We start from the raw sequence: 22,634 nt of genomic DNA on the forward strand, positions 1-22,634 counted from the left end.
GCTTCCCTCCCTCCCCGGCTCCTCACACACTCCGGGAGCCTCTCTTGCCGCCACAGCCTGGGCTCGGCTCCAGGGGACGATGCTCTGGCTCTCCAGCGGCAGTGCTCTGGCCAGGGCCGGCTCCCAGCTTTTTGCCACCCCAAGCAGCCCCGGAGTTCTCTGTCCCCGACAGGCATGGGGCCGCGGCTTCCCCCCGGCTTAAGCCACGGCCCCGCGCCTGCCAGGGACTGAGAACACCGGCACCTGCAGCCCCGGAGTTCTCTGTCCCCGGCAGGCACGGGGCCGTGGCTTCTCTCCCCTGCTGGGCACTAGGCGGGTGCACATAAATGCCCCGGCGGGCGCCATGGTGCCCGCGGGCACCGCGTTGGGGACCACTGCCATAATAGAGGCCCAACTTAAATGTATACCCCAAATTAAAAAACACAGTAAAAGAACTAAAAGAGTCACCATGGCTTAACAACCATGTAAAAGAAGCAGTGAGAGATAAAAAGGCATCTTTTAAAAAGTCGAAGTCAAATCCTAGTGAGGTAAATAGAAAGGAGCGTAAACACTGCCAAATTAAGTGTAAAAATGTAATAAGAAATGCCAAAAAGGAGTTTGAAGAACAGCTAGCCAAAAACTCAAAAGGTAATAACAAAATGTTTTTTAAGTACATCAGAAGCAGGAAGCCTGCTAAACAACCAGTGGGGCCCCTGGACGATCGAGATACAAAAGGAGCACTTAAAGACGGTAAAGTCATTGCGGAGAAACTAAACGAATTCTTTGCTTCAGTCTTCACGGCTGAGGATGTTAGGGAGATTCCCAAACCTGAGCCGTTCTTTGTAGGTGACAAATCTGAGGAATTGTCACAGATTGAAGTGTCACTAGAGAAGATTTTGGAATTAATTGATAAACTCAACAGTAACAAGTCACCAGGACCAGAAGGCATTCACCCAAGAGTTCTGAAAGAACTCAAATGTGAAATTGCGGAACTATTAACTATGGTTTGTAACCTGTCCTTTAAATCGGCTTCTGTACCCAGTGACTGGAAGATAACTAATGTAATACCAATATTTAAAAAGGGCTCTAGAGGTGATCCTGGCAATTACAGACCAGTAAGTAATTAACATCAGTACCGGGCAAATTAGTTGAAACAATAGTAAAGAATAAAATTGTCAGACACATAGAAGAACATAACTTGTTGGGCAAAAGTCAACATGGTTTCTGTAAGGGGAAATCATGTCTATTAGAGTTCTTTGAAGGGGTCAACAAACATGTGGACAAAGGGGATCCAGTGGACATAGTGTACTTAGATTTCCAGAAAGCCTTTGACAAGGTCCCTCATCAAAGGCTCTTATGTAAATTAAGTTGTCATGGGAGAAGAGGGAAGATCCTTTCATGGATTGAGAACTGGTTAAAAGACAGGGAACAAAGGGTAGGAATAAATGGTAGATTTTCAGAATGGAGAGGGGTAACTAGTGGTGTTCCCGAAGGGTCAGTCCTAGGACCAATCCTATTCAACTCATTCATAAATGATCTGGAGAAAGGGGTAAACAGTGAGGTGGCAAAGTTTGCAGATGATACTAAACTGCTCAAGATAGTTAAGACCAAAGCAGACTGTGAAGAACTTCAAAAAGATCTCACAAAACTAAATGATTGGGCAACAAAATGGCAAATGAAATTTAATGTGGATAAATGTAAAGTAATGCACATTGGAAAAAATAACCCCAACTATACATACAATATGATGGGGGCTAATTTAGCTACAACTGATCTGGAAAGAGATCTTGGAGTCATCGTGAATAGTTCTCTGAAGATGTCCATGCAGTGTGCAGCGGCAGTCAAAAAAGCAAACAGGATGTTAGGAATCATTAGAAAAGGTAGAGAATAAGATGGAGAATATCTTATTGCCCTTATATAAATCCATGGTACGCCCACATCTTGAATACTGCATACAGATGTGGTCTCCTCATCTCAAAAAAGATATACTGGCATTAGAAAAAGTTCAGAAAAGGGTAACTAAAATGATTAGGGGTTTGGAACGGGTCCCACATGAGGAGAGATTAAAGAGGCTAGGACTTTTCAGCTTGGAAAAGAGGAGACTAAGGGGGGATATGACAGAGGTATATAAAATCATGAGTGGTGTGGAGAAAGTGAATAAGGAAAAGTAATTTACTTGTTCCCATAATATAAGAACTAGGGCCCACCAAATGAAATTAATGGGCAGCAGGTTTAAAACAAATAAAAGGAAGTTCTTCTTCACACAGTGCACAGTCAACTTGTGGAACTCCTTGCCTGAGGAGGTTGTGAAGGCTAGGACTATAACAGGGTTTAAAAGAGAACTAGATAAATTCATGGAGGTTAAGTCCATTAATGGCTATTAGCCAGGCTGGGTAAGGAATGGTGTCCCTAGCCTCTGTTTGTCAGAGGGTGGAGATGGATGGCAGGAGAGAGATCACATGCTGCCCCCTCCTGGAGAAGATGTTGGACTCTTACAATCAGGAGGCCTGATTTTCTGCAGCCTTGCACCTCACACGGTCATTTACATCTGTGCAAAATGAGTGTGAAATGCTACCATTCTGGTGTGGTGCTGTTTTGCACTCACTCTGCACAGGTGTAAATGACCATAAAAGGTGCAGAACAACAAAGAATCCGGCCCTAGGATGCTTATACAGACAGAATCTCAGAGCTGATTGTTCTCCTTTTTTCCTTTCAGTTTAATCTGTTGGAAATAGCCATCAACTCACAAAAGATAATTTTAAAAGGTTCAGCAAAGTCTGCAAATCAAAGTCTGCATATAAATGATATTAAAAAGCTGATGTGTAGATAACTCCTGCGAGGGCATATTGTCTGATCTCCTCCTACAGATGGCAGCAATTTATTTTCCCTTCCCCCCATTCTCAAAAGCAAATTAATTGGCATGCTAGTAGTAATAATGGGGGGGAGGGAGGGGGAAAGGAAGATCTAAAAAGCTTTCCCAGACTCTACTTGTCTGGCACTGACTCACCTCCCTCTGGCAATGCCTTTTCTTCCTCTCAATTTTCTGAGCCAATGCAAGCCTTCACATTTTTTATTTGAGAAAAAAATGTAAGGGCCTGATTCTGATCTAACTGATTTCATGCCTATGTGCCTCCATTGACTTAAATGGAGTCACTCCTGATTTACACTAGCAGGAGATGATCATCAGGTCCAAAAACTTCCAGGCCTGATTCTATGTAGTTATTCCAGTGTATAAATCAGGGGTAACCGTAATGAAGGCAGTGGAGTTACACTGGGGTAAAACCAATCCAAGGCCCAATTCTGAAAAGGACTTAACTTCAAACTGAGAATTGCTCAATGAGTTTTAAGCATATGCTTAAAGTTAAGCCTTTGCTCAAGTGCTTTGCTGAATTTGGGCCTACATGAAGTCAGAATCAGATCCGAGGTCTTCGGATATTCAGTACTCCTGATGTCTGAATTATTTTAATGGAAAGTGAAAGTTAAAAGCTGGCATAATTTACTGGGCTAATGGCACAATTTTGTGGTGTTGAAAGCAAAGTGAGCTTTACTCTTATGCCCCACAAAATAGTACAACAAAGTCCAATTAATTCATGCCACATCATAGCATCAATATAGCAGAGAATTAAATCACCAGCGTTCAGAGACAGTGTGGTCCAGTGGTTGTGGCACTGGGCTGGGAGTAAGGAGAGCTAGGTACTCTTCCTGGTTTTGCCAATGACCTTGTGCAAGTAACTCCTTGCCTCTGCTTCCCTTCCCACCCTTTGTCTGTCTTGTCTATTTAGATTGTAAACTCTTCAGGGCAGAATCCGTCTCTTGCTATGTTTGTTTTCAGTGCCTCATGTCATGGGGCCCTGTAACAGGAAGGCCTGCCCCGTAGGGTAAGTCTATACTGCAGCTGGGAGTGAACCCCCCAGCCAGGGGAGACACAGTCACGCTAGTGGGGCTAAAAATAGCAGCGTGGACATTGTGGCTTGGGCTGGAGCTCAGGCTCTCAAGCCAACCCGATCCCCTGGGTCTAAGCTTGTGTGGCCAGCCTGGGTCTCCACCGCACCTGCAATGCCCACGCCTGCTGTTTTTAGTCAGGTCGCTCGAGCCCCACTAGTGCGAGTCTGTCTACCTGGGCGGGAAGCTCACTCCCACTAGCAGGGCAAATATACCCTTAAGGGCCAAGAAGCCTAGACTAGCCAGCCCTGTTCCATTAGCCCTGCCTGTGCCATAGGTAGCTGCTTCCCAGCCTAAGAGGGCTGGACTAACTGGGGTCAGGTGACACCCTGAAACATCTGGGTCTCATGGGAGAGCTGAGAAAACTCTGTTTGCAGGAAGAACCACAGGGAGCAAGTTGGGCTCTTGTGGGAGGGTCTGGAAGGACTCCAGGGAAGTAGCCAGCATCCTATGTCGGAGTAGGGAAGATAGAAAGGTAGCTCCAAGAGGAGCTGAGACTGTGAAGGGACTCCAGGGAAGCATGCTGATTTAGTTGGGAATTGGTCCTGCTTTGAGCAGGGGGTTGGACTAGATGACCTCCTGAGGTCCCTTCCAACCCTGATATTCTATGATTCTATGATTCTATGCTCCATCCCAGAGCAGAGAGACTTAAAGGGAGCCCAGAAAGTGCTCAGAAGAGGAACCAAAGTGGGGCAAAAGTACTTTTGGATTGTTTGGAGTTGTGTGGACTGAATTTTGAAAGTGACCTAGCTGGAAGACTGAACCATGTCTATTCTCTGGGAGAGAGACAAAACCCTGGTGATGGGAAAATGAGGCAGAGTGCTGGCAGGAGCCATGCTTGGCCAGCAGGGGGTGCTATGGGACAGCCATGCCCTGTGACAGACCCTGATCTGGGGTTGGCATCAAATTGCTACCATAATGCAAATAGGAAGCTACAACACCATAAAAACGAATAGTGAAAGGATGTAGAGGCAACCGGTTAATTTAAAAGGCTTCTGTTGTACTTGCAACTCTTCAGTGTTAAAAGGAGTCTCAGCTTCTTGTAATGGGACCTATTTCTATGAAACGTTTTGCTGAGCTCAATAATCAAAAAAGTGAAAAATGTTTCCTTTTTTCTGAACTATCTGTTGTTCCAGGTACTGCAGCTGGGCTCTGAAATCCTTCCACAGTACAAACAAGAGGCACCAAAGACTCCACCACATATCATTTTACATTATTGTGTTTTCAAGACCACCTGGGACTGGATCATCCTGATTTTAACCTTCTACACTGCTATTTTGGTCCCTTACAACGTCTCCTTTAAAACCAAACAGAACAACGTGGCCTGGCTGGTGGTAGATAGTATTGTAGATGTCATTTTTTTAGTAGACATTGTGCTTAATTTCCATACCACTTTCGTTGGGCCGGCCGGAGAGGTGATCTCAGACCCAAAGCTGATCCGCATGAACTACCTGAAGACCTGGTTTGTGATTGATCTGCTTTCATGCTTGCCATACGACGTCATCAATGCATTTGAGAATGTCGATGAGGTTAGTATACCAGACTCATTTCCAGGGCTTTAATTTTTCTTTTAATGTTTGCCTCCCCCCAAAAGAAGGAATTAATACTTGTAAATATGCTGGCTTAGTGTGTGAGCATGTCTCCCTTGAGTAGCTATCTACAGCAATTGCTGCTGCTTATTCATAGCTATGCAACATAACATAGATATTGTCTTGCACACATCACCTCCTAACCCAGGGCTGGGCCTAGATGTGTTGCCACCCAGGGTGGAAAACCACTTGGTCCCCTGCCTGAGCGGACCAGCCAAGTGTGTGTGCCAAAAAAAAAAAAAAAGGGCAAATGACGTAGTGCCCCTAGAAGTTACTGCTCAGGGCAACAGCTCTGCTTGCTGGCCCTATCTCCTCCCGCTGGTGATCAAATAACATCTCTTTGGCAATTAGTGGCAATTTTTATAGGAGAAAGTAAGAGCAGGAGCGTATTCACTGTTTTTATCCAGCTGTCTTTAATTTGATGTAGCAGCCAGAAAGGAGGAGGACAGCCAGCATGATATGGCTAGCGAGCTCTCTACACTATGGTGGGTCCATGCACCACAGTTTGGAAGACATGGCATACCAAACATTTATCTGAAACTACCCTTCTCCAGCTTGTTTTGATGACTTACGGTCTAGGAGAAGGGGCAGAAGAGAGGGATCATGGGACCTTCCCTCCCTCCTTGCTCCCTTTCTTCAGGGCTAGCCACAAGACAGCTGGGGAGCACAGACATTCCCCTGGGCTAATCCCACCAATGACAAACTAGGGGGGTAGGTTGTAGCTTTAACAGTTTTACTTTTAGTCATTTAGACTAGACTGCATTTAGACTAGACTGATCACCTTTTATATTAGTCACATGTGCAAATAGTTTATAAAGGGCGGTTAGATAACTAATATCTTAATAAATGGTTAATCAATTAGTATAGATGAGTCCAACAGGTTGCTTATAACTAAGGCTACGTTTATGTCACGGAGGTCATGGAAATCACAGAATCTGTGACTTCCAGAGACCTCACTGACATTCTCTGCTTCTGCCCCAGGGGCTGTAGGACTCTGGAGCTGACAGCCAGTGGGGCCCTGGCAGGGTTCCAGCGACAGACGACAGCTTCCGCCGCCTCGGTCTAGCGGCTGGGGTGTCCCATTTTCTCTTTGGGAAATATGGTAACCTTGCAGCTCCCAGCCACTGTGGGTGAAGGGGGAACCCCACAGCTCCCAGCCACCAGGGTGGCGGGGGAAACCCTGAACCCGCATCAGCAAAAGTCACAGACAGGTCACGGCTTCCATGAATTTTCATTTATTACCTGTGACCTGTCCATGACTTTTACTAAAAATAACCATGACAAAATCTTAGCCTTACTTATAACCAGCTATAACACCATCTGGTGATGTGCTTATAACCAGCTGTGACACACCGTACTTGTAGTAAAGTGGTCATCATGACGTTAACAGGATTACTCAACATATTATGTGTTAGAATCATGCTCCTGCCTTCCCTTATTTAGTGGGACTTCCCCCACCCTCCTTCTGTTTTGATGCAGTTAAATAAAACAGCGAGTTGTCAGTCTGTAGTCCTGTAAGTAGACTTATTTTTGTTGCATAGAAGGGTCCCTTTACAAAACTACTCATGCCTGTAACATGCTTCTAACACCTGTTAATTGTTTATTCATCCTTTATAAACATAACCTTAATGTAAAGTGTGACCAATCTCTGTCCTGAAATCAGGACATTCCTTAAAATAATGTCCAATGAAATATCTGGATAATACCAAAAAAACATGTTACTTCTTGTATAATTAAATAAAAAAAGCCTTGGGAACGAAGCATTGTTCGTCTCATTAGATCCATGTAAAATATTTGTTTTTCACTTTGACTGGGGATAGCTAGACAAACTATTAAGTGCAGTGAAGCAAATGTAATGTTATGTGAGATTTAATTCCCTGAAGATAGATTTTGTTTTATATACAGCCACAGACTGAAATAACACAAGTGAAATCACCCCCAAACCCTTGTAAGCCCTGTCCTTAAATATTCGTTTGTCATACATTGTGCCAAAGGGAAGATTTATGTGAAAGACTGACATTTTGCTGTTGTAAATAATCATGGTACTGGTAAAGCAATAGAAGGATTGATCATGTGATCAACAGCTGGCATCTACAGTAAAGTTAAAAAACAAACCAAACTACTAGAGTCAACTTTCTTTACATTCCTAGAACAGTAGCAAATCATCATTGACCCAGCTGGACAGGCCCTTGATAACCTTAGTCTGATTCTGTCAGGATGACATACAGAACATGCCCAGGTGTGAATGTTTATGCTAGAGGCCATTACACTGAAATGAAAAGCCTTAAAGTGAATAGAGATAGGTACATAGTTACTGCAATGATTTTATGAAGTGATTATTATTGTTATACTTGGAACTTGGTTTTTCAGAGTCTTAGGATAAAGCTGTCATTCAAAGGGGAACAACTGGTTCATACTGTAATTATCCTATGGTTTGTCAATAGTTTCTTAATCAGAAAAGTACAATAGTGTTATTCCTGGTCATTCTAGCTATCCCATTCAAGCAAAGAAAACATCTTTCTTGATGTTGTTATTCTAATGCTGTTCACCATTACTTCCCCTAATGGGGCCAGATCCTTAGTTGGTGTAAATCAATGTAGATTGACTAGGGCAAATCCTCAGCTGGTGTGAATTGTCACAGCTCCATTATGATCAATGGAGCTATGACAACTTACACTAGCTGAGGATCTGGCCAAATATGCGGTGTCCATTTCACTATGAACTGCTTCAGAGGAGAGCTAAAGACAGCCCATCTCTTTGAAGGGCCAAATTCAGGAAGTCTGAGTCTAGAGAGAGAGCCTAAGTTGTAGGCATGTAACTCATGCCTTATTACAGCTCTTCTGCATGGTGGGTGTTACATCAGCTCCACTTTCGTCAGACTTAATGACTTCTGCAGGGTCTGACACGCACTGGTGTGAAACAGAAGTAATACAAGGAATCTTCACTGGAATCTAAAGGCCATATTCACTAGGCTGCTCCAACTGCTTTGAGGAAACTTTTACATCGGAAGGGTTGCCCTGTTTAGCCTTATGGTAAATACTTGAATAAAAAATCATAATATAATATTGCCAGAAGGGAAGTGTGACAGAGTTCTGGACAACAGCAGCTGATCCAGCACTCTGATCACTGCAACTTCCATTAGCTGCCCCTTGCACCCCTGAATATGGGAAGGAGGACAAATTGATTGAAACAGGCTGAAGAGAGATACAAACTAATTACCTCATTAACTTAGAAAGTACACAGACACAGGAAGGAGCTGCAAAGGGGAAAGAGAAAGCTGTCGCTGGTAGAGTGACGGACATAGGAGGTCTCTCTCCCCGTTGGGCTCAAAAGCCGTAGAGCCCCAGGATTCTGTTCAACTGCTGCACAATCTGTATGGGTGGTGGGAACAAACTTGTAAATAAATCACTGGGTGCTTTACCTGACGGTCTCTGAATAGTTTGTTCCTCTGGAAAGAGGCAGGAACGGAGCATGCCCCTGCCATAGGGAATGACACTTCAATCATGGTAATAAAATGAAGTAAAGACTATAAAATCCCATTTTACTCCTTCAGTATTTCTCTGTGTTGACTTTAGCAAGAGAGAACATAATCCTTATTTGGCTGCATCACAGCAGGTGAAAGCTGAGTAATTTTGTCTGCATCTAATCATTCTTTGTAAAGAAAGATGGATGTCAGTAAAGAACTAGCTTGACAAGCCAATTTTTTCTTAAAAGTGCCAGAACTCATGTGATGTACATGAAGGATTGATTTATATGAGGTGCCCCATCTGAAATGTGTGAAATGCTTTGTAGCTACTGCTCAACAGACCTGTTGGCTCTCTTCAGTTAACTATGACACTTGGAGTCATTTAGCTCTTGAATCTTCTTGTGGAGGAAGGCTGGAGATGATCATGTTTGCATTTGAACATTGAATGTATTTGGTGTCCATGCCCATTTGTATGCAGGAGTTTGGGTTTCTACAATTAGTGCATGCATGCTGGCAAAATCATGTGTTGGTAGAGAAGTGTGATAGAGTGCACTTTTATTTTGTCCTTATGTTGTTTGGTTTTCTGGGTATTAATAAACTGGGACTTTTTTTTTTTGGTACACTGGAATCTGTGCAGTTTTATGCTCTGAGATCCTGATGTCCCCATACCACAAAAATTATAATAGAACAATTCTTGAGTTATTGGTCTCAGTACAGATGTAACTGGGTGAAATTCTATGCCCTGTGTTATATAGGCCTGACCAGATGATATAATGGTATCTTCTGGCTTTGAAATATATAAATCTATGAACAGCATGTGGTATCATGAGCTGACACCTGTATTCTCCATAAGTGACACTATTTTTTACTGATGGCAAGATTGACTGTGGATAATATTGTAGAGCAATTTGGGCCAGCTTTGGCCACAACTTCTAAGGCCAGATCACGTAAATAAATATTGGTGGGTGCCAAATCAACTGTTTTAGATAAAATATTTTTAACACTTTCGCCCCAGCATAAAAATAACACACACAATCCCAAAGCTACTGATTGATCCACCATCATAGGAATATTTAGAACTAGAACTGGTTTGAAACTTTTTGCTTTGGGGGGAAAAAATGAAGGGAAGTGTTTCAATAAGGTCAAAATGTTCTGTTCTGTCCTTATCAGAGCAGCAGGCTTCAGCTTTTTGGTTTACAATTTTATTTTATAATTAAAACATAAAACAAAATATTTCAATGGATCTGAGGTGATATTCCCGCCCCCCCCCCCCCTTTTTGTTTTTCACTTTGTGGGCAATCTCAGAATTCTTCGGTTTTGTTCTGATTAGGAATGAAAATAAACTTTGAAATCACAGAATGTCCAACAAAATGAAAATTCCAGTTCCATACAGCTTTATTTATAATGTCTTGTCTCTAAAACACTTTGTCATCATTAACTATCTTATCCGCACAACTCCCATGCGAAGTAGGTAAATGTGAATAGCCACGTGTTACAGATGGGCGGAGGGAGACAGGTAAGTGCTTGGTTCAAGGCCACAGAATCAGAGATGATATTACAGTAGGAATTGCTGGCTCCAAATCCTGCATCCAAACATCTAGAGCACCAGTCTCCCTCTCAGTGTGCCCCACCCTCTCAAAAGTCATATTTAGAAAAAAGAGAGACTATCCATAGAGAGATTTCCTTCTTGCTCCAAATAAAAGGAACACTGAAGAACTTTTCTCCAGTCTTTTCCACACTGGTGAGTTATTCATACAATTAAAAGCCAAAACCCTTCCTTGAACTGGTAAAAAAAAAAATTGAAATAATGGAAATCTTCCATTGACTAATGAATCATCATGGTGTCAGAGTTAGATTTATAACAGTACATACTGAGGTAAAGATGGTACAGTGGATTCTAGTTTAGCTTGCCTACGATGAGGTGTTGGTCTAAAATGTCTTCCGCTTCTCATAAACCCTATAGTACTGATTTCGCTTGAAAATGTGCATCAAATATCATATGCCAGTATTCAGACTGACCATAAATTTTTCCCCATTCAAGGAAAATCCACATAGATTTGGGTATAATGCTACTTTTTTTTGTGCTGAGGCTTCAGTTGCCAGAATTTACAAAAATAGAAATCAGTGACACACTAGACTTGTATCCCTCAATAGATTTAAGGAGATTCCTTGTTAGGAATTTGTCAAGACCAATTCAGTCTAAGACCTTAAATGCCAAAGCTAAGCTGAAGCATATTTTTGCAGTGGCGGTATGAGCAATTTCACACGGACCTTTGTATCTTATGCAGTTTTCAGCCCATAACTTCATAAGACACTGGAAACAATGACTTGTTACCCTGGTAACATGTGATCCTGTCATGAAATCTCCTGGCAGGAATGGAATCCACTCGTGTCACCACCATATAAATCTCTGAAATAAGGGACTTTACAGTGGAAGTGCTGAAGGGCCTTAAACTCTAGCTGCACTAGCATGAGCCACTATAATCAGTTATTGGCTGACATTAGCTAAATTGAGAACTATCCATCACTCTTATGAATTGAGGTGACAGAGATATTGTCAAGGCTACTTCCCCACTCTGAACTTTAGGGTACAGATGTGGGGGCCTGCATGAAAACTTCTAAGCTTAACTACCAGCTTAGATCTGGTCTGCTGCCACCACTCTCGATGCTAATTCCCTTCCCTGGGTAGCCTTGAGAGACTCTTCACCAATTCCCTGGTGAATACAGATCCAAACCCCTTGGATCTTAAAACAAGGAGAAATTAACCATCCCCCCTCCTCCTTTCCACCAACTCCTGGTGGATCAAGATCCAACCCCCTTGGATCTAAAAACAAGGAAAATCAATCAGGTTCTTAAAAAGAAGGCTTTTAATTAAAGAAAAAGGTAAAAATCATCTCTGTAAAATCAGGATGGAAAATAACTTTATAGGGTAATCAAACTTAAAGAGCCCAGAGGACCCCCCTCTAGCCTTAGGTTCAAAGTTACAGCAAACAGAGGTAAACACCCTAGTAAAAGGTACATTTACAAGTTGAGAAAACAAAGGTAAACTAACACGCCTTGCCTGGCTGTTTACTTACAAGTCTGAAATAGGAGAGACTTGTTCAGAAAGATGTGGAGAGCCTGGATTGATGTCTGGTCCCTCTTAGTCCCAAGAGCGAACAACCCCCAAAACAAAGAGCACAAACAAAAGCCTTCCCCCTCCCAAGATTTGAAAGTATCTTGTCCCCTTATTGGTCCTTTGGGTCAGGTATCAGCCAGGTTACCTGAGCTTCTTAACCCTTTACAGGTAAAAGGATTTTGGAGTCTCTGGCCAGGAGGGATTTTATAGTACTGTACACAGGAGAGCTGTTACCCTTCCCTTTATAGTTATGACAGATATGCATACTGAAAAGTTGTGAGGAAAGATGTATTAAATATAAATGAACTCACGTTTGCTTAGCCAGATGAATTAGAGAAAAATCTAGCATTCAGGCAAAGAAGATACCTATCTTCCAAAGGAAGGGGTTTTGATAATGAAGTGGAAGAACATCATCCCTGACCTTGAAAAGGATAAAGGAATAGATGGTGGTGAAAGGTATGGTTTGGGCTCTGTAACAGGGTGGCCTGCCCCTTTTAAGGATCAGAGTCTTGGGGCCAGCCAGCTCTATTTACCAATCAGATGCAGATGAGAAGGGGGGGGGGGAAGAGAAACAGGTGTTCCTTATAAAGAGCTGCAGGAAAGGGGGATACAAGCTGTAGGAAGGGGTAGTCTCCCTTCCTCAGAGACCATTTCAGGAGACTCCTGGTGGGAAGCCTGGGTGTCACGTGAGGGTAGAAAGCTCTAGCTGGAAATGTTTGTTTTCCTTTTGTGAGTTGTTTGGTGGTTTGGACAACAAATGGAGTCTGGAGGCAAGGGCTAAAGACTGATTTGAATGGGACTGATAATTCCCCAGGCTGGTGAGGAAGGTTGCCATCTTACAGGTCCAAAGAGGAGTCTTCTTGGGAAGAAAAGACTTTAAATCAGGTGAGTTTTATGGAATCGTGCTAACTTTGAAACCTTCCAGTTGCTTTTAAAAGACAATCGCAGCTACATTTCAAGTAGTGTAAAAGTTATTTACTGGAATGTGTAAGCAGATTCCTACCTAGTTTTGTTCATCTACCTTTCCTGTTTGTTGTGATTAGGAAACAACAAAGTGCTTTGGATGTGGGTTTGTTGACTTTGGTAATTAAATGAATCTTCGCTAAGGTCATTTTACAGCATACACTGTACAGAGTACAGACACTGCACGCCCAGCTAGCCTGGGTATAAATAGCAGTGTAGATGGTGAGGCATTGCTTAGGTGAGTAAAGTACAGGCACACCAGAACCTTAGGCTATACACCTGTAGCGAGGTGATACTCACTGGCACTGCGCCTCCTGCTGGTCATCTTGGGAATTAGCTCAACTCCAACTCTCCTTCTGGCCAGTGTCTTGGCTGCATTAGGCACCATGTCCCTCCCAGACCCCTTTCCTCAGGGTTTTGCCCCCAGCAGTACTCCCTGACTCTGGGTTTCCCCTCCTAGGGGAACCCCCAACCCTCTAAATCCATCTTGCCTCAGTGGCTACTGCCAGTCATCATCTAGTCCCCGCTCGCTGGGGCAGACTGCAGTCTGTAATGGCTACTCATCATTGGCAAGGAGTTAGGACCAGCTGCCTCTGCCTAACCCCGGACTGCACCTCTGCAGCCCCAGTACCTTTGTAGGCCTTCACCAAGGCCTGCAGCCTGGGGTTTTACCAGGCTGGAGGCCCCAGCTCCCTTTGCCCTTCCTTAGGGCTGCTCTACCTCAGGTACCGTGCTCCCAGACAGCTAGCGCTTCCCACTCCAGAGCTAGAGTGAGCCTCCTTCTAGCTCCTGGCCCACAGCCCTCTTATCAGGGCCAGCTGAGCCCTAATTGAGCTGGCCACACCTGTGGTCAGCTACTCAGGTGTTTTCACTCCTTTTCCCAGCCACAGCCCTCTCCAGGGCTGCTTTTACTATTGGCTCCCCAGGGCAGTCTTCTTCCAGGGCTGTTTTAACCCCTTCAGGGCCGGAGCGGGGTAACCACTCCACTCCACCACCCTGCACTGCTCTCTGTTCCCTGCAGTTGGGGAGGCAGCAGGGAAAGGCTCCAGCAGCTCCCTGCTGCCATAGTCTTTCACTGCCACAGGTAGCTACACATGACAGCCTGGGCGCAGATTGCTTTTCACCATAGTGTGTAGCTACACGTACCCTCCCGGTCGCTGCGAGTGTAGACAAAGGCTAAGTGTGTGGCTAAACTAAGCAAAAGGAAAACAATTCCTAATCCAACTTCTGTGTAGTGTTTTTACACAAGAGGCAGATTATACATGGCATAGTCCAGGCATAAAGAAAACTGAAATTCAGTTCTTGGGCATGTATATTGGGAAATGGATACTGGCTGCACTAAAAATGGCTGGAATTAAGTGGAGATACAATGAAACATTTAGAACTCTGAGCTTTTGAGAAGTGTCTGATTCAGTATGATATAAGCCTCTCCCATTTTGCTGTGCTCTTAAACCTTCCCCTCCGTACCCTGCCTCTCAAAACTCCATAGCCCCCCTTCCCCATATCATTCAATCATTTTGACACCCCTCTTTCAAATGTAATGCCACTCTTTTTTTCCTTTATAGAGTGTCCACTTTCATGAATACCAAGTATATAGCAGTGTTTGTAGAGGGGTGAATTCCACTCTTTATTGTCTATTGTGCAGATTTTGAATGTGCAATATTCAGGGTCCAGTCAGACCTGTGCTTTTGTGACAATCTCTACTGAGGCCCTCTAAAGTGCAAAAAGTGGGGAAATTTTTTTCCATTCCACTAGAATATTTGTGCTTTTTACCAATCGGATTTCTTGTTGGCTTTAAGATACTTTATTGGAATCTTGGTCCAAGCTCCCTTTCATCTGATTTACCCCTTCCAAGCCCACGTTCCAGCTGAGCAACAGATCTGCTGGTCTCATCAGCCTCCAGTATAACTCAAGAGGGACCACAGAAATAATCCAAGACAAGCTGAATGATTCTAGTGGAGTCTAGTGGAATTTCCATCAGGGTACATTAGAAGGAAGTTAATGTTCTTCACAAATTGTTTAGCTCTTGCTTCATATTTATCATCTTTTCACTTTTACCTGTTATCAGCTCAAATCTTAAGGCTTTTACTCAGACCTCACTGACTGACTAGGGGCTTCAAGAATAGGTCCTATGGTTTGATTGCCATTCAGTTAATCTCTACAAGCTATTGGCAACCCAGAGCAACTAATCAACTGTAAGCTGTGCAGAAATCTGGCTATATAATTGACCAACTCTAATTTGAATTAGGCATGTCATAGCCATTCTGTAAGTTCATCGCTTTAATTTACACGTTAGCAAAGAAGGCTTATGTGAATAGGGAAATCACAGGAGTTTCCCACTTTTAAAGTTCTGAGCATAAAATCTCCCAGTGAATGGAATCATACACTCCTCACAAACACAAATAGTGTATAACATGAATAAATCATGATACTAGCATATACTTGTCCCTCCCCTTCTCAGGTACGTCTCACATAATCACCGAATCCAATATAACAATCCGTTTGCCCTCAGAACTACCATTGACACAGGTATGGAACTTTACAGATTGTGGTTGCTGTTGTGGTTACTGCAACTTTAAGGTTTGGAAAATTGTGTTTAGCAGAGTTTGAAAGAACCTTGTCAGCTGGAGTTGTAGCTGGAATCTGAATTTAAGAATGAGGCCGGGCTGGATGTAGTGTCATGACAAGGACCCTCTCACAGAGCTAATTTGATTATTTTAATTGCAAGTTTACTTTTTGGCTATTCTGATTTAACTGCAATAATTTTAGTTATCCGGCCAGATTTGGGTGTTTTTTGCAGGGGGTGGCATGTAACAAATGATTGCAGTAAAAGAGCAATTATTGGGGAAAAGTTTTTAGAGCCAATCACTGCTCTGATACACCACTGTCAACCTGGCAGCTCCACTGAAATAATTGGAGGTCTACAGCTATAGATCCAGGGTAACTGAGAGCAGAATTTGGTCCATGGACCTTATTCTTATTGCTCTGATGACCTTACTTGTGGTTCTGATCAACTGAAAATGTGCTGCTTCATGACTGCATTGATTTCAATGACAAAATAACTTCTCAAGGGAATTTGTATATTGTCTTAATGCCACTAGCTGACTTCCTGCAGGAGCAATTGCTATGTCAGTGCTTAAAGGGCAGAAGCCGCAAATTTGTTAAAGCTGAGGCTTTAGATTTTATTTTCATTTGGGGCCTGCTCCTGCTCCCACTGAAATCAATGAATCCAGTATTAAGTAAACAAATGCCAGATGAAGAGAGAACTTTGACATAGATGCTATTACACTATTCAGTCACTGGGCTAGATTTTGCCTTCTGTTGAACTGGGAAGAACAACCTAGAGGAATCCTCTTCTCCCCCCACCCCCCAATAACTAGAAAAGGATCTCTTCTCCGCGCGATAGGAGAGAATACTGGTGAAGACGCCAGTGTGTGCACCACATCTCCATGTGGATGCAGTTGGATGGCAAGAGGACTTATTCAGCTGCAATCAGCAACACACAGTAGCTGGGAGTACACACTGTTCTTATTAGAGCCGCAGCAAAGAAAACCCTACCGTGTCCCTCGGACCTGCTCTCTGGACTCCTGGCTGGCAAGATAACTGCAGCAGAGTGTCCATCTGCCAGCATCCCCTATTTTCCCTTGTAGTGCTGGCCTGGATAGGATTTATCTCCAAGTCGCAGATAAGTAGAGGTATAATTTATACATTGGGTGCCAAGGCTACTTTCTCAGATCTTGGCAAAGCATGACACGTGATTTATCACACTGCAGAAGAATGAGTAGCTTATGTGGGCTGCTATTCTAGCTATATAAATCTAAAATAATTAATATATCAAATTAAATCTTCAGTGAGAATATATGGTGATAGCCGTTGTCAGAGGAGAAGAGCTAATTGAGTTTATTAAATTGTGCATTACCTCAGAAAACTGCTGCTAGAGTGATACCTAAAGTGCTTAGAAAGGGAAACATCTTCTAGAAGACTGGATTCAGTTACTCTAAACTGAAGAAAACAGGGTATCTTTATCGATCTGAGGCAGCAAATAAGATGAGATAGCAAAGAGTATTTATTTGAGTAGCTAAATGGTTGGTTGCTTTATAATCTATTTCATAACAGGTATCGGATTATAATTTAAGATGGACTGGTACTAGATGCCAAAAGTAGTTCTGACCCCAGATATGGATTGGACATTTGTATTTTTTTTAAATTTTTTTTCAAAATAGGGGAAAAGCTTCTGGAGTTGACTTGCTTTATACCAGTATCACTGAAACAAAGGTAAATGGATCTATTAATTTGAGGGTGACTTCTTAATTTGACACTCATCCCCAAATTACAATTCTTAATGAAATGTTAGTTTACTGACAAATTTCCTTTATCTTTGTTTTACATTGATCATAAAGGGAAACAATGTGTATCTTTTCCTGGACACATTAGCCTTTTATCAGTTTTAAACCCATCTCTACATTTACTTCCCATGTATTTGCTGTGGGTTTTTTTTCTTGATTTCTCTTTTCCACCTCTGTATTATGGGCATGGTTGGTGGCTATGTTCTATCTGGATGCTGGAAAACTGAAATCTCAGAGCTCTGACCAAAACAAGCTTTATTGATCTTAGATCTCCAGCTGTTCCCTCACTAAAAGCCCTAGCAGTAACCAGAAGGCTTAGATTTTAATTACAGCTTGTGAATATAATGTTATCTCATAACTTGGCTGCAAAACATTGTAATCTGTAGGAAAGGTCATGTTCAATAACTTAATTAACAGAAAATCAGAAAGTTGAAAATGACAAAGTGAACCGTTCTAATCGTGGTATTGTTTACAGTCAGGGTTATCATGACACTTCAGATATCTAGAGCAATGCAGTGGTGAAACTGAATCTAGAATCACATTAAAAGAATTGGGGCAAGATTGGTTTCAAGGACTATTGCCTCACTTACGCCAGTGGTGAATTTGGCCATCTGACTGCAATTTTGCACAAATAACTCATTCACTTTTGTCTAGTTTTATTCCAATCCTTATAATGATTTACTCTTTGGCCTCCACATCTCACTCCACTTATATTAAACCTCATCATTGCCATAAACCTCCCCTTAGCCCTTTGTCATAACTATAAAGGGAAGGGTAACAGCTCTCCTGTGTACAATACTATAAAATCCCTCCTGGCCAGAGCCTCCAAAATCCTTTTACCTGTAAAGGGTTAAGAAGCTCAGGTAACCTGGCTGACACCTGACCCAAAGGACCAATAAGGGGACAAGATACTTTCAAATCTTGGTGGGGGGAAGGCTTTTGTTTGTGCTCTTTGTTTTGGGGGTTGTTCGCTCTTGGGACTGAGAGGGACCAGACATCAATCCAGGCTCTCCAAATCTTTCTGAACAAGTCTCTCATATTTCAAACTTGTAAGTACAGCCAGGCAAGGCGTGTTAGTTTTATCTTTGTTTTCTCAACTTGTAAGTGTACCTTTTACTAGGGTGTTTACCTCTGTTTGCTGTAACTTTGAACCTAAGGCTAGAGGGGGGTCCTCTGGGCTCTTTAAGTTTGATTACCCTGTAAAGTTATTTTCTATCCTGATTTTACAGAGATGATTTTTACCTTTTTCTTTAATTAAAAGCCTTCTTTTTAAGAACCTGATTGATTTTCCCTGTTTTTTAGATCCAAGGGGGTTGGATCTTGGTCCACCAGGAGTTGGTGGGAGAGAGGAGGGGGGATGGTTAATTTCTCCTTGTTTTAAGATCCAAGGGGTTTGGATCCGTATTCACCAGGGAATTGGTGAAGAGTCTCTCAAGGCTGCCCAGGGAAGGGAATTAGCACATTGGGAGTGGTGGCAGCAGACCAGATCTAAGCTGGTAGTTAAGCTTAGAAGTTTTCATGCAGGCCCCCACATCTGTACCCTAAAGTTCAAAGTGGGGAAGGAGCCTTGACACCCTTAAACACGCCAGGCAGGATTTTCAGAAGTGGTGCTTTGGCCAGTTGAAATCAAGGGGAGCCAGTGTTAGGCTAACAATAAGCCCTCTTTTAAAAAGTTCTGCCCTCTACCTCTGGTTAACACTTGGTTCCCAACCACAGTGTTTATAATAAGAGTGAAACATTCCTGCATTTTATGCATGAAGAAGGCTATACACAATGTCCTGAAGAGTAGAATGTGACTGTATGTAAATGTAACCTGTACCTGCTATTCTTAATGTAGGCTCCAGGAGATATAAATAGAAAACTATTTCCCTGCTTCCCTAAAATTACTCATCCTCCATCATGCCCTGAGGGAATTATAAAGTGTGTTCACTTTTCAACTGTGGTGTGTAAAAAATGTGATTTAAAATTATTTACATAAAATTGTACTTTCTTCAGCTAGAGCCCTGTCCTTCAGTGATTTCAGACCTGTGTGAGCTTAACTATGGATGACAAAATATGCCTCTCCCATACAAATTAACAGCAATAATTAATAATAAATGCTTTGCAAACTGAATTAACCCTCCCTTTACCCATGTGAGCTAGGGATGACTTGTTATCCCTATTTTACAGATGGGGGAAATCAAGACACAAGGCCTTGCATGGCTCACCCAAGGTCTTGCAAGCAGTCTGTTGCAAAGCCAGAGCTAGAACGCAGATCTCCTGACTCCCAGTCCTGTGCGTCAATCCAAGATTAATCTGTGTTTTCCCGAGCTGTGAGTGTGTGATATGAGGAATTCTCAACCAGTATGTGGCACAACTGAAAAGGGGGAGGAGAATGAGACCAAAACATGCATGATACAAAGCAGTGATGCACAACTGGCAAATCAGGTGCTCATGTGTAGAGTACCTAATGAGTAGCTTTAATTTGGGGCATATGACGACCAACATGTTCTTTGGCAGCATTTCAAGAATAATCTTTTTGCTAACTCTTCTTGGCCTGAAAAGCATGGGTCATAAATATACTTCTCTTCAGCACCGGGCTTGCTTGTCTTTATGCTACACAAAAAGTGCAGTTTTCTTCAAGTGCAGTTCTAAGCTGAAAAATGACTTTGCAAAAGTGACATCACAGGGCTCCATGTTATTTGTACATGCAGCAGGTCTTATCAGGAGACTTTGAGAGACAAAGCAAAGACTTGTTTCCTCTGAATGCCAATGCTATACACTCTTATGTCAGAGGAGACTAAAGCTGGACTTTCTTTCTCATGAATCACCAATAACAAAAATAAGTTCTGCTGGCCATATTCTGCTGTGAAGAACAACTGTGCACCTTTATCACCCTCCGTGTGTTTGCATGGCTGAATCTCACTAGAACTGGGTAAACAGTTCTGTTGATGATGCACTAGAAGGAATGGAATCTGGCTTGCTCTTCCTTTGTTGTGTTGGCTCTGCATGGCAAATAAGACTAAAACAGAGAAAAAAATCCTCATTTTTACTCCTCCCATCTTGGTTACTCAGGTCTGTTCCTAACCGCTGAAAGCACCCAAGAAACAGATCTGATGAATGAGGTGCAGTTTTTACATAACTGCTTAACAGTGTGGAGCAACACTTCACAGAAATATGTCCAGTCGCTGTTCCACAGGGGACTGCTGTTATTTAGAATTTTGTACTACACTCACATCTTCCTTACGGGTGTTCCCTAAAGGGCTCCTTTGCCGTACAGAAATGGGTAATGCTTGGTGGCGATGTGCAGCACCATTTCCAGCTCTAACGAACTGAAACTGGTCCATTTCCTTTTTAGCAGATGCTGCTCAATGTGTGTCTCTTAACCTGTCCCTCAAGTGTGTATATGAGAAGTAATCCTGAGAGAATTAGAAGCATCAAGTGGGAGTATATTGAGTTCAGGCATTTCTTTTTCACCTCTTGAAGCTAACCTGTTGCTGTCTGCTGTATGATGAAATAGGTTGTTTCTGTGTCGATAAGAGCAGCATTAAAATAGACAATAACTGTAAAGTGTTATTCTACTCTGGAAAGTGGCAATCTAAAAATGGCACATTCATAGCCAAGAGAGGTATTATTTGTGTGCATTCAAATCTTACCCCTTCAGTGACAAAAATAAGTCTTTACTGTTTCCAACAGAGGCAGCACAGCTAAGATAGAGCAAACTGGGTTCTATTTCTTTTAGTGCATCAACATACAATTTTTACTAATTTCAAATCACTTGCGCACCTGAAAATCCATAATGACAGTCCACTCCAAAGCCTAATTGGGAGCAACAAAGAGTTAATCTTCATGGGTGGTTTCTTTTAATTTCTTTTATTTAAAAAAAGAAAAAAAATTAAATGCAAAATATGCTCATACAACAGCTTTTATATAAAAATATATGTCAGAAAAAGCAAAAAATAAGGTTCTTTTAGTAACATTTAACTACTCTACTTTTGCAGTTACTATATAGGATGTTAAACATGTAACTAAATATGCATGTTTGTTCAATGTGAGCAAACTAGTGTTAGTACAAAAACATTAACTAGAGCTGGTCAGAAAAACTATGAAGGAACTAGGGCTGTCAAGTGATTAAAAAATTAATCGTGATTAATTTCATGATTAAAAAAAATCTCGATTAATCACGCTGTTAATAACAATTTATTTAAATATTTTTGGATGTTTTCTACATTTTCAAATATATTGATTTCAATTACAACACAGAATACAAAGTGTACAGTGCTCATTTGATATTTATTTTTTATTACAAATATTTGCACTGTAAAAAACAAAAGAAATATTTTTTTTTCAATTCACCTAATACAAGTACTGTAGTGGAATCTCTTTATCATGAAAGTTGAACTTACAAATGTAGAAATATGTACAAAAAATTACTGCATTCAAAAATAAAACAATGTAAAACTTTAGCGCCTACATGTCCACTCAGTCTTACTTCAGCCAATCACTCAGACAAACAATTTGCAGGAGATAATGCTGCCGCTTCTTGTTTACAATGTCACCTGAAAGTGAGAACAGGCGTTCGCATGGCACTGTTGTAGCCAGTGTCACAAGATATTTACGTGCCAGATGCGCTAAAGATTCATATGTACCTTCATGTTTCAACCACTATTCCAGAGGAATGTGTCCATGCTGATGATGGGTTCTGTTCAATAATGATCCAAAGCTGAGCGGACCGACTCATGTTCATTTTCATCATTTGAGTCAGATGCCACCAGCAGAAGGTGGATTTTCTTGTTTGGTGGTTCGGGTTCTATAGTTTCTGCATCTGAGTGTTGCTCTTTTAAGACTTCTGAAAGCATGCTCCATGCCTCATCCCTCTCAGATTTTGGAGGGCACTTCAGATTCTTAAATCTTGGGTCGAGTGCTGCAGCTATTTTTAGAAATCTCACATTGGTACCTTCTTTGCGTTTTGTCAAATCTGCTGTGAAAGTGTTCTTAAAATGAACATGTGCTGGGTCATCATCCAAGACTGCTATAACATGAAATATATGGCAGAATGCGGGTAAAACAGAGCAGGAGACGTACAATTATTCCCCAAGGAGTTCATCACAAATTTAATTAACACATTATTTTTTTAACGAGCGTCATCAGCATGGAAGCATGTACTCTGGAATGGTGGCCGAAGCATAAAGGGGCAGTTATGTAACAAACAAAAAAAATCTACATTTGTAAGTTACACTTTCATGATAAAG

At 42.0% G+C, this 22,634-nt stretch overlaps 1 protein-coding gene across 1 annotated transcript in view; it reads left to right on the forward strand.

Moving 5' to 3' along the window:
* Positions 1-22,634, forward strand: part of KCNH1 (potassium voltage-gated channel subfamily H member 1) — a 329,239-nt gene that overhangs the window by 59,907 nt on the left and 246,698 nt on the right. Inside the window, exon 6 of the mRNA XM_065401041.1 lies at positions 5,058-5,450. Within this exon, the coding sequence (XP_065257113.1) occupies positions 5,058-5,450 (393 nt within the window). The remainder of the gene's footprint in view (positions 1-5,057; positions 5,451-22,634) is intronic.

This window comes from Emys orbicularis, chromosome 3 (assembly GCF_028017835.1).
Source record: "Emys orbicularis isolate rEmyOrb1 chromosome 3, rEmyOrb1.hap1, whole genome shotgun sequence".
Lineage (NCBI taxonomy): Eukaryota > Metazoa > Chordata > Testudines > Emydidae > Emys > Emys orbicularis.